Here is a 16174-nt window from a genome sequence, read left to right as displayed (position 1 = left end):
CCACCTCAGAAAATAAAGCGAAACAGTTTCGAGCTGTGGCATGAGGACTGCTTCTGCGAGAATCATGGGATATTTGGGGTTTGACGAGCTGACTTTCATCTCTGAGATGTTCGAGAAGTAAATACACAGCCATTGGAGCTGCAAAGCGCTATGGACTGGACGACCTTCAAGGTTTTATCGCAGGAAAGCCAAACACCCTCCCCAGAAGCTGCTGGGTACGTACATTAAATACTAGGACTCCAGGGGAAAAAAATAGGTGTATTTTATTTTACAGGAATGAGGGTTTTCCCTGTATTTACCTACCTGTGCCACATGAGCGCCTTGTGCCCTTAGATGTTTGAAGAGGGGATTGGGAAGGAAGCCTGCGCCCTCTACACGTGCAACAAGTGCTCTTAGATACAGAGCCATCTCTTTAGCCCAAACACCATGATTTTTATGTTTTGCATGAACTTTCTAGGGCTATGAACCTCCTCCACAAGCACAAGTCCAGGACTGCATCTCAGCAACTCACTTTTGTGTCTGGAACACTGAGGTACTGGTTCCCCACCAAAACCCCAACAATGAAAGATCTGACATGCGCTTTTACCTATCACTGTACCTAAAATGACATACACCACCTTTAAAAGTTTGTTTTAAGAGGTTCTGTTTGGTTTTTTTTCCCACTTCCCATGAGAGCTTGGGGGTACATGCCATCTAGGCATCAAAATTTATATATAGTTTGAAATAAGCTTTCATTCTTCTGTTAAACTGTGTTAAAATAGTAATTGTAATGTAAATGGGTAACTTAAAAGAGTTTCGGAAAAACCTCTCATGGCATTCAGTAGGCACATAATACATGCTCAAATTCACCATTTTGGCTACCATTATCTTCATCAGTTTTTAGGCAAGCACAAGTCCTGATGAGCACAGGACACTGAACTCCAGCTTCCACATCATCTGAATACCACCAAGACGGTTACTGCGTGGGAGAGGCCAAAGATACATGCAAAGCATACGTGCCTGAAATGTTATCTTATAGGGAAACATGTTCCTGCAGCAAAGTGATGGGTGGCCAAAGGCAAAAGAAGTTACAAAAGAAAGAAAGAAAGAAAGAAAGAAAGAAAGAAAGAAAGAAAGAAAGAAAGAAAGAAAAACAACAACAAAAATAAAACTTAAAAAAAAGAAAAAAGGAAAACACCAATACAAATACATCTAAGTCTCAACTTGTCAAGCAAAGCAGACAGCTCCTTGTGACATGCCCAGTTCCCACATGATGCTCATTAACACAGCATAAAGCCTACCTCCTCCCGCAGGCTTGCTGGGTCCTCCTGGTGATAGTGGGCCATTGCCAAAGCTGGTAAGGCTCTCTCTTCTTCCCGAAGGTCTGATGTTTCCATAGTAACGGTTGACCAAAATTTGCCTGAGTGCCTCACCCTTAATTCAAACAGGGTAATGAAATCAGATGTCAAATTTAAAGCATAATTGAGCGACTAATATTTAGCTCGGAAAAATAAAGCCACACACACACACACACACATGCGCACCCAAACATACACACACAAACACACACCCATGGCTACTCAGGTATATTTAAAAAGCATTTAAAAAACTTTGAAGTCAATGTAAAATATTTTCTCATTGAACAGAATGTTTATTTTTATTTCAAAAAACTGGTGGCAATCTAGACTATTAATTCTGAAATACCCTCTCACATGATGGTAAAGACAGAACAGTCATTCTGAAGGGCAATTAACCGCAACAAAAACAGATGAAAAGCCCTTTGGGTTAAGCTGATAAAATTTGGGCAAACTGCAAATTTTACAGGTCAGCTTCCACATAGCAATATAAAAATGTTTACTCAAGGCACAGGGTTTATTCCTGAGGAGCTTAAAAAGAGGAAACTGTTTTGAGGCAGTGTCTAGCATAGGGCTGGCCTTAAACTCACTATGGAGCCAAGGGTCATCTTGAATTCTCGGTCCTTCTATTTCCTATGTGCTGGGACTAAAGATGTGCAGCACGATGCCTGGCCCAAGAAAAGATATTACAGTAAAGGTTAAAGTTGATATGATGGCTGAGAGCAAGCCTTTCTTACAAAGATGGCTGATGGGGCCAAATGGTGAATACAAAACAGTACTACAGGAAATAGGTAGCAGTCCTCAGCCTGCGGGTTGTGGCCCCTCTGGGTGCTGAGTGATGCTTTCACAAGGGTTGCCTAAGACCATTGGAAGACACAGATATGTACATTATGATTCATAACAGTAGCAAAAATTACAGTTATGAAGTAGCAAAGAAAATAACTTTATGGTTGGGAGTCACCACAAATTGAGGAACTGTATTAATGGGTTGAAGCATTAGGAAGGTTGAGTTAAGTGGGAGATTTCAAACTCCCACTGATCAAAAATAAACATTATGGATGAAAACACCATAACTGCCTTAAAATGCCACGAATAGAAGAGAAATAAGAAAGAGAGGAAAGAGGAAGGAATGAGCATGACAGCCGGTAGCTGACGCTGACTTACAGACTTAAGATAAGCTCCTCACACTCTTCCTAGTCCTTTAATAGGCTTTTCAAGTTTTTCCTAATGAAAAGCTTTAGAAATATAAACATCAATGAAATCCTGGAGAGTGGACACAATAGCTTCTTACAACTCTGACAGGAGCAATCTGATTTGCTCTCCCATACTAGGCTGCGTGAGCAAGCCAACACAGAGAAGCAGAGCTTATTCTCAGCTCTAGCACCTTCCCCATCCCAATCCTAAGGGAGTCCTGGACCAGCAAGTGCTTCGTACCGTGGGGATGGGGGTCCTCTGGGCTGTTTCCCAGGGCAAAGCAGTAAGGCCTAGAGTCCCTCTAGGGCAGCAAACGCGAGGAAAGTGGGAAGTCTAGCAGAAGGAGGCGCTGAGAACTTGCAGGTCTCTAAAATAGAGTCAGGAGTTCTGGAGACCTGCAGCTGAAGCATGAGTCAGTAGAATTGAAAGTGATTTGCTAAGAAGTGCTGAGAATAGGTCTGAAGACTTTGGGGTGGGGGGTGTTTGTGAAACAAGCTGGGAGAAAACAGACGGGAGGGGGCAAGGGAAGCAGGCAACCAGGGAAGAAAGGCAGAAAGCCGGGACTCTGACAACTGTGAAAGTCTATGAAGCACCAGGGCTTTGTTAATTTATGTTGGTAGCAGAGCTCACAAGGACACACATGGGTAAAGAAAGCCAACAAGAGGGGAAGGTGCTGGGAGCCTGGTACTGATTTTTAAATGAATGTGCTGGAAACGAGGAAAAACCCAAGACCCCAAAGTTACCTTTTCCGTTTTCCCCACAAATAGGAAAACATTTTCTTCTGCCAGCTTATGAAACTCATTTCCCACCTGGACCAACACAAAGTCCATAATACCAAGACTGTTTCTAGCGAGGATGTCACTTGCAATGTTTAAAGCACTGTTAAAATTAAATGCTTGCCAGGGAGAAAAATGGTCCAGGACAAGGTTGTTTCATGGATCAGAAAATCCCATCTCCACATAGAGATGTCAAGTGTGACTGTGTTCTATCCCAGGGACTTGGACGAGCATATCAGTATTCCCCAAAGTGGTCACTGGGAAACTGGGCACTTCAGAGCTGACTCCAGGGAAAGGCACATTTGAAAGAAATGTCCAAGAAGGATGACAAAGAAAGAAACAGGAAAGATGGGTTACCCTCTGTGTTGAATGAGAGGTTAAATATAATCCCTGCTTAAAAATAGCTGGATGCAAGTATTCTACTTAGTTTGAGTAAGAGCCTGGGGGAAGGCAGATCTTTAGCAAAGGCTCAGAAGCCTCTAACTAGATCCCTTCATAGCTGTGAAGAGACCTAAGACCTGCCACCATGCTGTCAGCCCATCTATGTCACCATCAAGAGAAGAGTTGGGAAGACTGGGTGGTCAAATCAAAAGATGAGTGCCAGGAGTCAGTCGGCCAATGTAAATGCCTGAGTTTTTACACCACAATTCTACTTTGGACCAGGGGACTTAGGCAGGCTTTCACCACCCAGGGGTTGTTCTCTTTCCAGTTCTTAGTTTTGAGAGGAAACAGCAACACTGGGGTCTGTTTGCGATCAAGCAGGTAGGAGGTGAAGAAGGGAACATGTGGGCTCTGCACAGGAAGTCTGTGTTTATGCAGCCCGGATGCCCAAGTGATACAGAGGGACTGCACATTTGCATTCTGTCTCTCTTCAACAGAAAAAAACCCTAGCAGTTACCATAGCAACAGATGCATCAAATGGTACATTTTCCCCCATAAGAGAATATCATGAGATGTGATCATTATTGGGGGAGGGTTCAGAACACATTCCACCCACAAACTTTCCCAATCTTATTATAAGGTTTGTGGTATATGTTCATCTCACCATCAGTGTGTGAGTGAGTGAGTGTGTGTGTGCGTGTGTGTGTGAGCACACACACGCACACACAGAGCAATTTAAACATTCAGAAAGAATAGAACAAGTGGGAATTGTTACGGCTTATTCTTAAATAATAAATTAAAGTTGCTTTGTTTTGCAGAGAATAAAGACAGGATTTTAGACAAGAGGAGACAGGGAGAGGACGTGAATAAGCATTATTAAAAGTTATGCAAATCTCTGGTGTTTTTCTGAGCCATTGATTTAATTTAGGAAAAGTTAAAATCTTCAGAGAAAAGCCTTCCTAATCATCTTGATATAAATTGCTCAACAGTGCTAAGCTGCTCACTATGTACCAGGCTACAGCATCTGACTGCACAGGAGAAAACAGTGACTTCCCCAGCACTATCACCTCAGCTCTGGCACTGAGCTGGGGAAACATATTTTTCTCTTCCCTCCTCACTGCAGTTTCTGCACCTAGAGCATGAACACAAATATCAGATGTTTGTCTTCAGGTAACACATTCTACACATAGTAAGAATTACCTAAGACTGAGAAAATGAAAAGTCAAAGAAAGTTTCACTTATACCAAGTGTCGTGTTAAGATAATGACAACTGGCATGTATCAGTCCTGAGCATCTGTTTTGCTGATCTCTCAGACGAATGGCTACCCAGGAGTCAAAGCATCACTTGCAAAGGAGATGGAGGTGGCCTTTTGTGTCCCGGGTTCCAGGCACTCAAAAGAGCTCATGCTTTAGGCAAGATCACCTCTTAGACCCCAAGTCTCTCAGATCTTAGTACTTACACAAGCACATGACTTAAAAACAAAACAAAACAAAACAAAAAAAAAACCAATCTCCCCGCCCCTTCTTCCTAATCTTGCTGGCTACGAAATCACTTCAGCATTCCAAACTGTAAGGTAGCTACACTGTGAAATCCTCTCTTAAACATGTCAGCCACTGGCTTACTACTTCATGTGCATGGCTCAGTGCTCCTGCGCAGGGAGAAAGACGAATATCACTCCCATTATACAGTGGGAGAAACAAGGGTACAGAGGCGTGAAATAACTTATAAACCACACAGCTAGTACCTAGCAAAAGAGGGCTGTATTTATTTCTAATACCAATGGTTTTTCTTTTGTTTTGCTTTTGTTTGTTTTTGATACTAAGTCCCTTAAGAAGCTTAGGGCATGAGAGATGGCTGGGTATCTACCTTTTCTGGAATCTTCTAAGATATAGGACAATTCTTCACTAGCTGACAAAACCCAGAAAGGATGTGAATGTGATGCGACCCTAGTCAGTGAGCAGATACAAGCTGTTAGAAGAGCATCTTGATCTAAATTTGCCTCAAATGCAAACTTCCTAGGAACTATTCCTTAGCTGGAGAACTCGCAAAAACTTATTTCTCTACCAAGGTAAGAAAATAAGACAAAATCTGAGAGACAGCAGGACAGGACAGGGCCTGAGGAATGTGAACGGAACATAGGTGCCTCACCAATTTGCCTCAGGAATAAACTCTCCATGACACAAGTGACCACAACACCATGACAGTTTTCACTAAGACTGTTTATTTTCTAACCTTGTGACCTTGGGCAATATGCTAAACACCCTGTGCCATGGGGGTGAAGTCTCTGCATATGCTTTGTTAAAGAGTGACACATGGACATTAATGTAAGTCTGACACAGTACTAAGTTCACAGAAAACTGAGGTACCCAGCTAACTTTCAGAAATGCGTAATATGAAAGAAAATCAATGCTGGCCACCCCCACCCCACCTATCCTTCCTTCCTATCTACCTATCTATCTATCTATCTATCTATCTATCTATCTATCTTTCTAGAAAAATCTTTAGCAATAGCCAGTATTGTAAGAAAGTATCAATCCTTTGTCCTAGGTAGCATTCCTCTTCTAGGAATCTATTCAAAGACATTCATCTATTTATTTCCTTCTTAAAGGACAAAAAAAATTACAGATTCCTAATTTGGGGAGCTTACTAGTGCTAAAAGACTTACTTATGCTTGCCCCCCAAAGGCTGGGAAGTAACACTAAATAACCAAAGCAAACTATGAAGACTGTGCACCCACAACAATCCAATATGCAGATGTGCATGTGTTTGTTGAGATACATGCTCCAACATGTAAAAAACTGTCTGAAGGGAAAAGGAGGAAGTTAGCTCTCTCACAGCTGGGCCGTGCATTATGCTCGCTGGCACTGTGCTTGAATGTTCACTGTGAGCTGGCTATAAGGCCCACTAGTCACTACAGAAGCACAAAGCCCCCCTTTCACCTATTTAGGAACTGTCTCAGAGAAGGAGGGTGGGAAATGCTTACTTGGTTAGTACTTGGAGCTTGGCTGTGTATGGTTTTGTTCAGGTAGTAACAGATAGAACTGCCAGTGAGTTTCCCTCTATACAAGGGGACAAGTGGTCCAAAAGCCAGTTCACATTTGAACAATATTAACACCAACAGACTCTGTCTTTAAATCATAGTTGTGTGGAGGAGGAGGGAGTTACAGTCATTAGCTCCCAACACGCGAGACTCAAGACTACATACCCTTTTATGGTCTTCCAGTTGCCTCAGGGGTGGACTTGGTTCAAGCTCCTGCTAAGCATGCAGAAATTCCATTTTAAGTATGGCACTAAGGAAACACTACCATCTTCAGCATCATACAAACAAAATACATTGGGAGCTCATGTACAGTCAAGGGTACATGGAAGAATTATCTTGTTTTGTGGTTTTCCCCAAGGTATGAATACTTTACATCCAGCTTAACAGTTGTCCCAACCCTTCTTCCCACGACACTGTTTCAAATGAGATTTTGGGCCAACATTGTTTTTTATTTTGTTTTGTTTTGCAAAGATTATGCATTGTAGTTCTATAGGATATGCTGTTATATTAACCCAAAAGGGGCTGTAAAGCAAGACTCAACTGGGCAGGTCCTTATGATTCATACATGCAGTACTTAACAGCACATGCGAAAGGACATTGATACATACAGTATGGGTCAGACACATACATGAGACTACAGCTCTCCCTAACCCACCAGTAGATGAGTATTCTAACCAAAACTGCTAGTGAAGAGCTCTGATTAGAATAGGACAGGCTGATCATGGGAAAATGTCCACCTTGCACCTCATGGCCTCTAACATTTGTGTTTGATGTTTAGCACTTCCAATAGACTTCTCTCCAATAAAGCACTTTTCATTTGAGCTTGGACTCTTGTGACTTATCGGTAGTATCTGAACAGAAGTTTTCAAAACTAAAAACATGCCCTAACAGTCTCTCTGATCTTACTTGGATCAACTCTGTTCCTTCATTTAGCCAGTGTAGCTGTTGACTGTGAAGGATGGAACAGAAACACTGCCTTGTGCTGCTTTCTTAGTAGTATCTATGAAAACTACAGACTCGTGTCCAGATAGTCAAAAGTACATGGTCTTTGCACAGAATCTGAAGGCAAATCTGTACAAAAGAAAGACCACAACACTCCAGAATTTCTCATGTCTAGACTGAAAAGGGTTAAGAGTGGAGGCTTCCCAATGGCGCATCCTCTCACCTGGCCATTGCTTAGCCTCACTCCACCTTTGGAGACCTTTCTAACCTAAAGCAACGAGCAGTCTCCAGCCTGCTAGAGCATTCCTTCCCACGCCCAACACCAGAATGGACATCTCGTCATGACAATGAACACACTGGACTAGGAAACACCCATATTTGCCAGTACTGCAAATACAGGTGGGCAACACACCTCTGTGGAGTTCTCGGCTTCCGGTGCCTGTGGCAGCTAATTGGGAGTAAAACGAAGCATGTTAGTCAGGCATTTACATTTTCCAGACCAGAGAGAAGTCTGCAGACCAACACTGAAGGACAACACATGGAGGGAAAGATCACAGATTGGTGATTTCATTGAATCACCTGTTGCATGGGGCTGGGCTGTGGAAGGGACCAAGACCACCACTTGATGTTTAAAGTAAATGAATGTGATGGAAAAGATGACTGATATAAGATACAGGTTTAAAATTAGAAAATAAAATAGCATCACTGTGATGATTATAAATTTCACTGCCAACAGGACTAGATTAGATATTGCCCAGGAGATACACTTCTGGGTGTCTGTGAAGATATTTAAAGAGTTAACTGAGGAGAGAAGATCTGCCCTAGTTATGCATGGTACCATTTCATAGGTTGGGGTCTCAGACTGAGTGAAAAGGGAGAAAGGAAGAAATCAGTGAGGCACCAGCAATCACCTCCTCTGAACTGTGGTACTGCATGACTAGCCTGCCTGGAGCATCTTCCACAGCTAGAACTGATCTCAACAGTGTGCTCTCTGAGCCATGGTGGACGGTAAGTTGTGAGTTCACAAAAGCCTTCCCCACCGCAAGCTGCTTTAGGCAGGTACTGCCTAAGAAAACTGAAAGAATCACTGGCCAGAAGGAAGAGCCAATACTTATGGGTGTCTTGCTGGGCAATGAGAAGGGAAGTGGTGCACTGAGAGCTTGGATAAGCTCAGCAGTGGACCAATGGCACAGAGAGCAGCAGGGTTGGAGCCTGGCAAAGGCTCCTTACTGCCACTCCACTCGCCAGGACTGATGCCTCCTGTGGATTTAGGCTTTCTCCTGTCTCTACTATTCCATGTCCCATCTGCATGTCCCATCCTGTAGTGGATGGCTTAGGTTGAGGTTGAGTAGGTGGAATATTCTTGTTCAGAATCGCTGAGACAAGGAGATGCGTTTCTGCATTCTGAGCATCACTACCCTAACCTTATGGTTCCCTAGAGGTGTCAGAGACAGGCTTCCTGGGCTCACTTCTGACATACATCTAAACACCCCACACTCTAGTTCAAAATTCCTACCCCACAGAGGAAAGAGAAAGATACAGGCAAGGATACATACATGATCTCTCTCTCTCTCTCTCTCTCTCTCTCTCTCTCTCTCTCTCTCTCTCTCTTTCCTCTTCTCTCTCTCTCCCTCCCTCCTTCCTTCCCTCGCTGTCCCTCTGGGGTGTGTGTGTGTGTGTGTGTGTGTGTGTGTGTGTGTGTGTGTGTGTGTGTGTGCGTGTATGTGAAGGGTTAGCTTAAAAAGGGTATGGCTAGAAAAGTCTATTGCTCCACATGAGGATAGTGCCACGAGTCTGGCCAAAGGACACGTGCGTGGAACAGAGAACCAATGTCAGATATAATCGTCAGATCCTATGTGGGCTGCCCTGGACCCAAGTCACACGCCAGCAGCATGGCTGAATGGTGCAAGGTACAGTCTGGAGCCATGGAATGAAGCCAAGGCTCACACTGTAACCATATGACCTTGGCCTCTGCTACTGCTCTTCAACACTGCACTGTGCACCTCTCCTTAGGCCAGAAAGTGGCTGTGCAGTGGTGAGCCAGACTTGAAGACTAAAGCTATGAGACCAGGGGTGGGTGTGGGGCTTCAGTGCAGCTCAAGGCACTTTAGTAATCAGATCATTACAGTGGAAAAAATACCCTTAATAGAAAGCTGTTATCACATAATTTTAAAAAATCGTCTTTCTTTTGTTTCTCAACAGGTAAAACGCAAGAGCCATGGGACCAAATTGTTTCACCAAGGGTAGAGAGGTACTTGTGGATGGTTTCCCAGTCAGGTCTAGACAGAGGACCTGTCATATCAAGTCCAGCGCTACCTCTTCTGGGGAGAAAAAGCCCATGCTAAGTACCCAGCCTTCTGACGAAGTTGGGGAGAAACACAGTGGCAGAAAGGCCCTAAGCACGGCAAGGAAAATAAAATCAGAGTTGAGGTGTGTGCGCTGTCAAAATTTAAACACAGTAACTCAATTCTCTCATGTTCTGTGCGATGCAGGCTAAGAACCAGAGACTGTGTAAACAGTCTTGCTTTCAGTCCTCGGCTGCAAAATGGACACGTTAAAAAAGAAAAGCAGAGTGAAAGCAGCTGCCCATACATGCTAGCATGGCCAGAGATGGAGACGGAAAGCATTGTCTTCTACCGTTTGTGTTGGCCACACTCCCATGGGCATGCCCTTTAGGTGCATCCTATATGATTAGAACAAAAGGATTACAGGCAGGGATTTCCTGCAGGAACCCACGCAGCCACCCTCTTATTCCCTTGTCAGTCAAAACCAAAGCCAAAGGAAATAAAGTAGATGAAGCCGGAACTGGTTTATCTTTTTTCTTTTTCTTGTTAAGTCTTTACTCTGCCTCAGTTCTTTTTGCCCAGAGAGGCATCTTACATTCTTCTGCTGAGGCTGTCAAACGTGCGGCATTTATTTCTTATTGTGAGGCCAGGGATTTCCCATCTTTCTGTGGTTGTACTCACACTGAATTTTCTCCCTAGACTCTAGACTGCTGTGCTTGTTTTAAAGTTAGTCTGACTTGTAAAATAAAAGTTAAACTAATTAGCTATCATTTTTAGTCTTCCCTGAACACTCTATGAAGCTTCCTTGGACAGCAGAGAGTGCTTTGAGGCCTCACGAGTTAGTATCCAGAAGGACAAGTTTTAGTGCTTTTTTATTAGTGGACCACAATGGAAAAGCCATGAGCACAGGCCAGAGTCACATGACGAGGGCCTCTGTGAGGCCTCTTTGCTCACCAAAGAACCTCCTTGGGCTTCCACCGCCTCACCTGTTCACGGAGAATCTAACCTTGTTGGGATTCCTTCCAGCTAAAGTATCAAATAATGCATGGTCTACTATCAGTAGACTTCATTTTAAAAGCTCTAGTAGCCAAGCTCCCTAAAAGATGTAACTTGCTTTCAGACATGGCAGAGACCTGACCAACCCAGGAATATAATTATGCAAAGCAAGCAACAGTCTACACCAGCACTTCCTTTTCAGATGACTGAGGTCACAGATCCTTGAGGATAAGCGGATCTTATGACAGTAAGCTGCAATTCTGATAAGCATAATAACAAAATATACATGTTCTAAGAGCAGCTATGTAAATATAAGATATGATACCAGTACAAGTAAAGAGTAGGGTTTGATAAATGAATTTAGTCTTTTGGTGGTTATTATTATCATTTTGCTTAAATGATGCAGTTTCAGTGAAGATTTTAAGGAATCACACTTTAAAATCTAAATATTCTATTTATTTCTCCCTCACAGTACATGCTGCTGACACCTCTAATTACAGCTAGTAGGTGATTAACATGCTTAGTTATGAACTTGAAAACCAAGTACTGTCCCAAACTGCTTCATCATATTGATCCTCTAATTACAAGTATTCTTAGGATTTTCAAAGAAGTTCAGCAAAATGTAACTTAACAGAAGCAAAAGATCCAAATGACTAGCAAACATTTAAGGAGAATTTAAATAGTACCTCAAGTTTCTGAGCCCTCAATGTCCTCCCTGGATGAGGTCAATAATCAAGGGATCATAACTGCTGTCAATCAAATAGCAGGATGTGTCTAAAAGATACCTGTATGCATTATATATCCGCCTGCCTCTGTCTCCTGAGGGCTGGGATTAAAGGCGTGTGCCACTATGCCTCGCCCTGTACCTGCTTTCTTATAGAGGCTGGACATATGCTATCAGCTTCATAATTCTTAAAGAAAGAAAGAATCTTACATACTTCCTACCTTATTTCTGGTGTTTGCAATTCAGCGACCCACCCATACCTGTCCATCTCTCCAGCCATCCCTTTCAGGCTCATCTATGATAGGACCAGCACATGGTGTGGCTTTGCTTTCTACTGTCCTTAACAGGAATCCCTCTCTGGCCCCTGGACATCCATCATTTTCTGTTAAACACAATGTCTACATGTGGATCATCCTGGCAGATGTTGAACACAAGTCAAGACATGCATGATAGATTGATATATCAGCACAGCAAAAGGAACTTATCATTTTTGTCCCACTAAATAGGCACTCAGTTTCTTTTTAATCTACTTATAACCTCAGGGGAAGGAAACAAAACAAGAGGAGTGAATGAGCTTGCAAGCATGCCAGCCAGCCCCATCTTTTATCAGCCTTTGAAACCCCTTCATTAAGAGGAAGAAAGCCTTAAAGAAAACTGAACTGAAAATAGAAGTTTTCTAGCATTTACAAGAACAATTTTAAATATTCACATGTACAAATACAATTCTCTTTTTAGTTGTATTTGCTTTTAGAAACAAAAATAAGTTAAAAAATTATATGGCTCCACCCATGTAGTTTGTGCATATCTTACAGAGAGACTTCATTAGAACTCAATAGCGTCGTCCGCTATTTAAAAATATAATCTGGCCTGACTCGATTGTACAATTTTAGTCATTCTGGAATAATCTCAGAAAGAAAAAAGAAAAAGAGGAAAAGCCCTCAGTGGAGGCCACAGGGGCTTCTGTGTGCTAAGAGCAGAGCTTGCCTGTGGTTGCCAGAGTCTAACAGTAAACAGTCCTGCTGCACTTATTGGCAATTACTGCTGAAGGTCGCACACCAGCAGTGAGCCTAAATTCCAGGAAAAAAAGAAAGGTCTTATGTAACGGCTGCCTGAGTGTTGGCAGGAGCCCAACTCAGCAGTTCACAGCAATGTAAAAAAGTAGGCCGCCTCCACCAGGGTTGGACGTCATGAGCACGCCCTCTGAAGGTGAAAACTAACAATTCTGAAGCTTTCCTCCCCCTCCCCCCTCAGCCTTCGCACATCCTGAATTTTACTGAGTTTCTTGTCTGTGGCATCACTGGCTTGTAGGAGGAGCTGGATGAGAGGAAGGTTAAGGGCACAATAAAAATAAAATCAGGTTACAGCTATCCTGGGTGATAGGGCTGTCTGGCTTTTTTTTTTCCCCCCAGGACAGGAAAGCAAAGTTGCAGTTGCCAGCTGTCACCAGAGTGACAGTAATTCAGTGAAGATCGCATCTTGGGTGCAGGCAAATGGGCACGTCCGGTGAGCTACAGTGCACACTTTTAAAACACAGAACTCATTTTCAAGGACAAAAAATAAGGAAACGCAGGTAGACCACTCTGCTCTTCACTCCTGCTGCCTAAATCCCAAGCATGCGCTCAAAAGTCACTGCACTTTCTAGCTTAGAAAAGCGGGTCCTATCTGAACTTATTTCATTCTTGCCTGACCTCTGAAGTGACTACTTGACATTCTAGCTTAGTGAGACATCCCCAGATGATGTTTCTCCCTAACATCATGTATTTATATCATGTTTTATGACACACTGGGGGTAACTTTTTAATTAATATGTATAGTCTGTAGGAAAGTCTGCTACAGTAAGGCTGACACTGTGTCTATTTGAGGCACATTGTATCCAATCCTTATCACAGCGCTGGAACCTAACAGGAGCTAAAGTGATGGAAATCAGTATCTTTAGCATTAGCTGCTGTCCATTTATGGCCAGCGAGGGAGCTTTCTGCATCTTACTCTTTCTGTATCTGTGGCTCCACTCTGCATGGTTACCTCGGGCAACATTCAGAACTTTGGGACATCAACACTTTGTCCCTGGTACCACAGGGCCCTCATCTCAGTGATAACTTATTGGCCTTTATCATGAGCCCAAGATATGTTGTGTGTGTGTGTGTGTGTGTGTGTGTGTGTGTGTGTGTGTGTGCGCGCGCGCGCGCATATTCCCAAGTACACACACATATCAATCCATCACTCTTGACACAATGCAGGTAGTTTCCTTTTCCTATCCCCCATCTCAATCTGTTCCTCTTATCTCCAGTAGGCAAGACCAAATCAAAGATAAGGATGGAGACTGCTTCTTTACTTGCCAAGAAGCAAACACAAACACCCTCCTGGTCCTGGTGTCAAATGAAATTTCATTCTAGGAGATAGTTTATGAGAAGTTTATGCCTCTGACCTTATTTTGCCCTCTGCCCAAAGTCCTGATGGGGATGCAGAGGCTTTAGGCTTTTCCTTTCTTCCTAAGTTGTTTGCAGCACCTATTTCCTCACAGGCTCAACTGCCCTTTGTCATCAAAAGGCAGTGGCTCTTCCACAATGAGGAGTCTGAGAGACCAGGCGCACCTAATACTTTCTCCCCCACGATATTCAGGATTCAGGAGTGAGGACTTCAGTGTTAAGTGTGAGGCCCTGCCTGATCCTTTGCTGGCAGGAGTTCTCATTAAACTTCTGTAGAAGCTCAGCTGTGGACTACAGCTTCTACGAGCACACACTGGTGGAAGGTTGAGGAGGGGTTGCTCACCACAGGAGCTGTGGTAGTTTCCAGAATGAGCTGATGATAAAGGCCAATCAGTCAACTCTGAGAAGAGGACCAGAGCCAATAGCCTGAGGGATGTGGGTGGCGGGTGGGTGAACAGGGTGTTGGTGTCCCAGGGTTCTGACTGTTGCCAGGGGTAACTACGCAGAGGGGAACCACAGTTGCTTCCTCAGGGAATTTTCAAAGAATCTGAGTGCCTGCCAGAACATTCTTCTTTTATAAACAGACAGTATTCTATTTCCTAGAGTATAATTATAAACACACCTGCTCCAACTGTGGAATCTTTCCATACGCAAGCAATAAACTCCCAGCCAGGAGAACCAAGTTGCATCCTGAGCAAGCAAAGGCATCAACTGATTACTCTGGTGCAAACAGTGTATTAATAATGTGACATAGCCTATGATGAGGGAGAGTTTTCTTTCCCCAACTTAATCCGTAACTAAGCAAATAGAAATTCAAGCTCAGTGTCCCAGGAGAGACATTTAACAGGAGGCATTTATAACTCTAGGTAGAAACAAGAGCACTGAAGGGTGCCAGCATGCAAAATTCAGACCAGGACATTCTAGGATAGGAAGAGAGAGAGAGAGAGAGGCAGTGGGGGGAGAGGGGGAGGGAGAGAGAGAGAGAGAAAAATGGGAAAGCTACATATGAAAGAAGGAAAAATGCTGTGCTAACCACGATTAATGAAGCTGCAAGTGTTGTCTGTTCTTTACCTCTCTACCATCCTAGGAAATGTATCTGCCTAAAGTGTAAACCTGCTTGTGTCTGATTAAAATATGGGCAAAGTGTTTATATAGAATTCACCTTATGGACCTGTATGGAGCTTAACTAGCCATGCAAGACCTAGCTAGTCATGCTCTAGTGTGTGGGTGAAGAGTGACCATTTATCTGAATGCCATTCCTGAGGCAGCTAGTCCAAATTCATAACCACATGGGTTGCTTCCGATTTTAAGTCTGAACTTTCCTTAGGTATATGCAAGCCATTTATTAAGATTTTTTTCAACTATGGTGTATTAAGCTCAAGTGAAAAGTCACTGGATAACATGTCTAATCTGGTAGCTTCATTCTACCCAAAACAAGGTATTAATCAATTAGCCTAACAAAAAAATCAAATAAAATTCCACCCAACTGCACTCCATTCAGTCAATAAAACCATATAATATATGTATGTGTGTGTGTGTGTATATATATATATATATATATCCCCTAAAATAAATCAATTTTCTTTGCTGGTACCCCTTACCAATTACACATCACAGCCTAAAATCATGAAGGCTGTTGAAAATGTACAGAACAAACAGGAAGTAGGAACCAAATCAATCAATTTCCAGGATTCTGCTGTAGGAACCACAGGTTGTCATCTCCATTTGTACACTCACAGGCAGTTCTTGCAGAAGAGAAGCACTCTGGGACTCACACTGCCTTGAGAAAATACTTAGGTGACCCCGACATGTAATGCTTTGCAACACAGAGAGCAAGAGAGTCGTGGGCTTGACATTTTGCCGCTGTGTTTTAACCACTTCCCAACCACGTCAAATCTAGTCTCTCTGTTTGGGTCAAATGTTTAACATGAAGCAACGCTCCTTTATGTTAACATCAACAGTGAGCTTCAGGTGCTTAGTTCATGACCAGCATCAGCCAGAGAGTTAGTTGAGAAGCGGGAAAGACCTTATTACAGCTTAGAAAGTCTTGATCTGGACGATGGTGGGATCCCCGA

The 16174-nt window shown here is 43.1% G+C and overlaps 1 protein-coding gene across 1 annotated transcript in view; it reads right to left on the bottom strand.

Annotated features, from left to right (window-relative positions):
• The window catches only part of Itpr1 (inositol 1,4,5-trisphosphate receptor type 1), a 333498-nt gene that overhangs the window by 108427 nt on the left and 208897 nt on the right, over nt 1-16174 (bottom strand). The window contains exons 41-43 of the mRNA XM_051155019.1: nt 8081-8116; nt 6892-6939; nt 1281-1413 (exon numbers count right to left, since the gene is read on the bottom strand). Coding sequence (XP_051010976.1) covers nt 1281-1413; nt 6892-6939; nt 8081-8116 — 217 coding nt within the window. The remainder of the gene's footprint in view (nt 1-1280; nt 1414-6891; nt 6940-8080; nt 8117-16174) is intronic.

Source organism: Acomys russatus, chromosome 13 (assembly GCF_903995435.1).
Source record: "Acomys russatus chromosome 13, mAcoRus1.1, whole genome shotgun sequence".
NCBI classification, from domain to species: Eukaryota; Metazoa; Chordata; class Mammalia; order Rodentia; family Muridae; genus Acomys; species Acomys russatus.
Note: the sequence above shows the minus strand (reverse complement) of the source record. Positions and strands in the feature narration are given on the sequence as shown.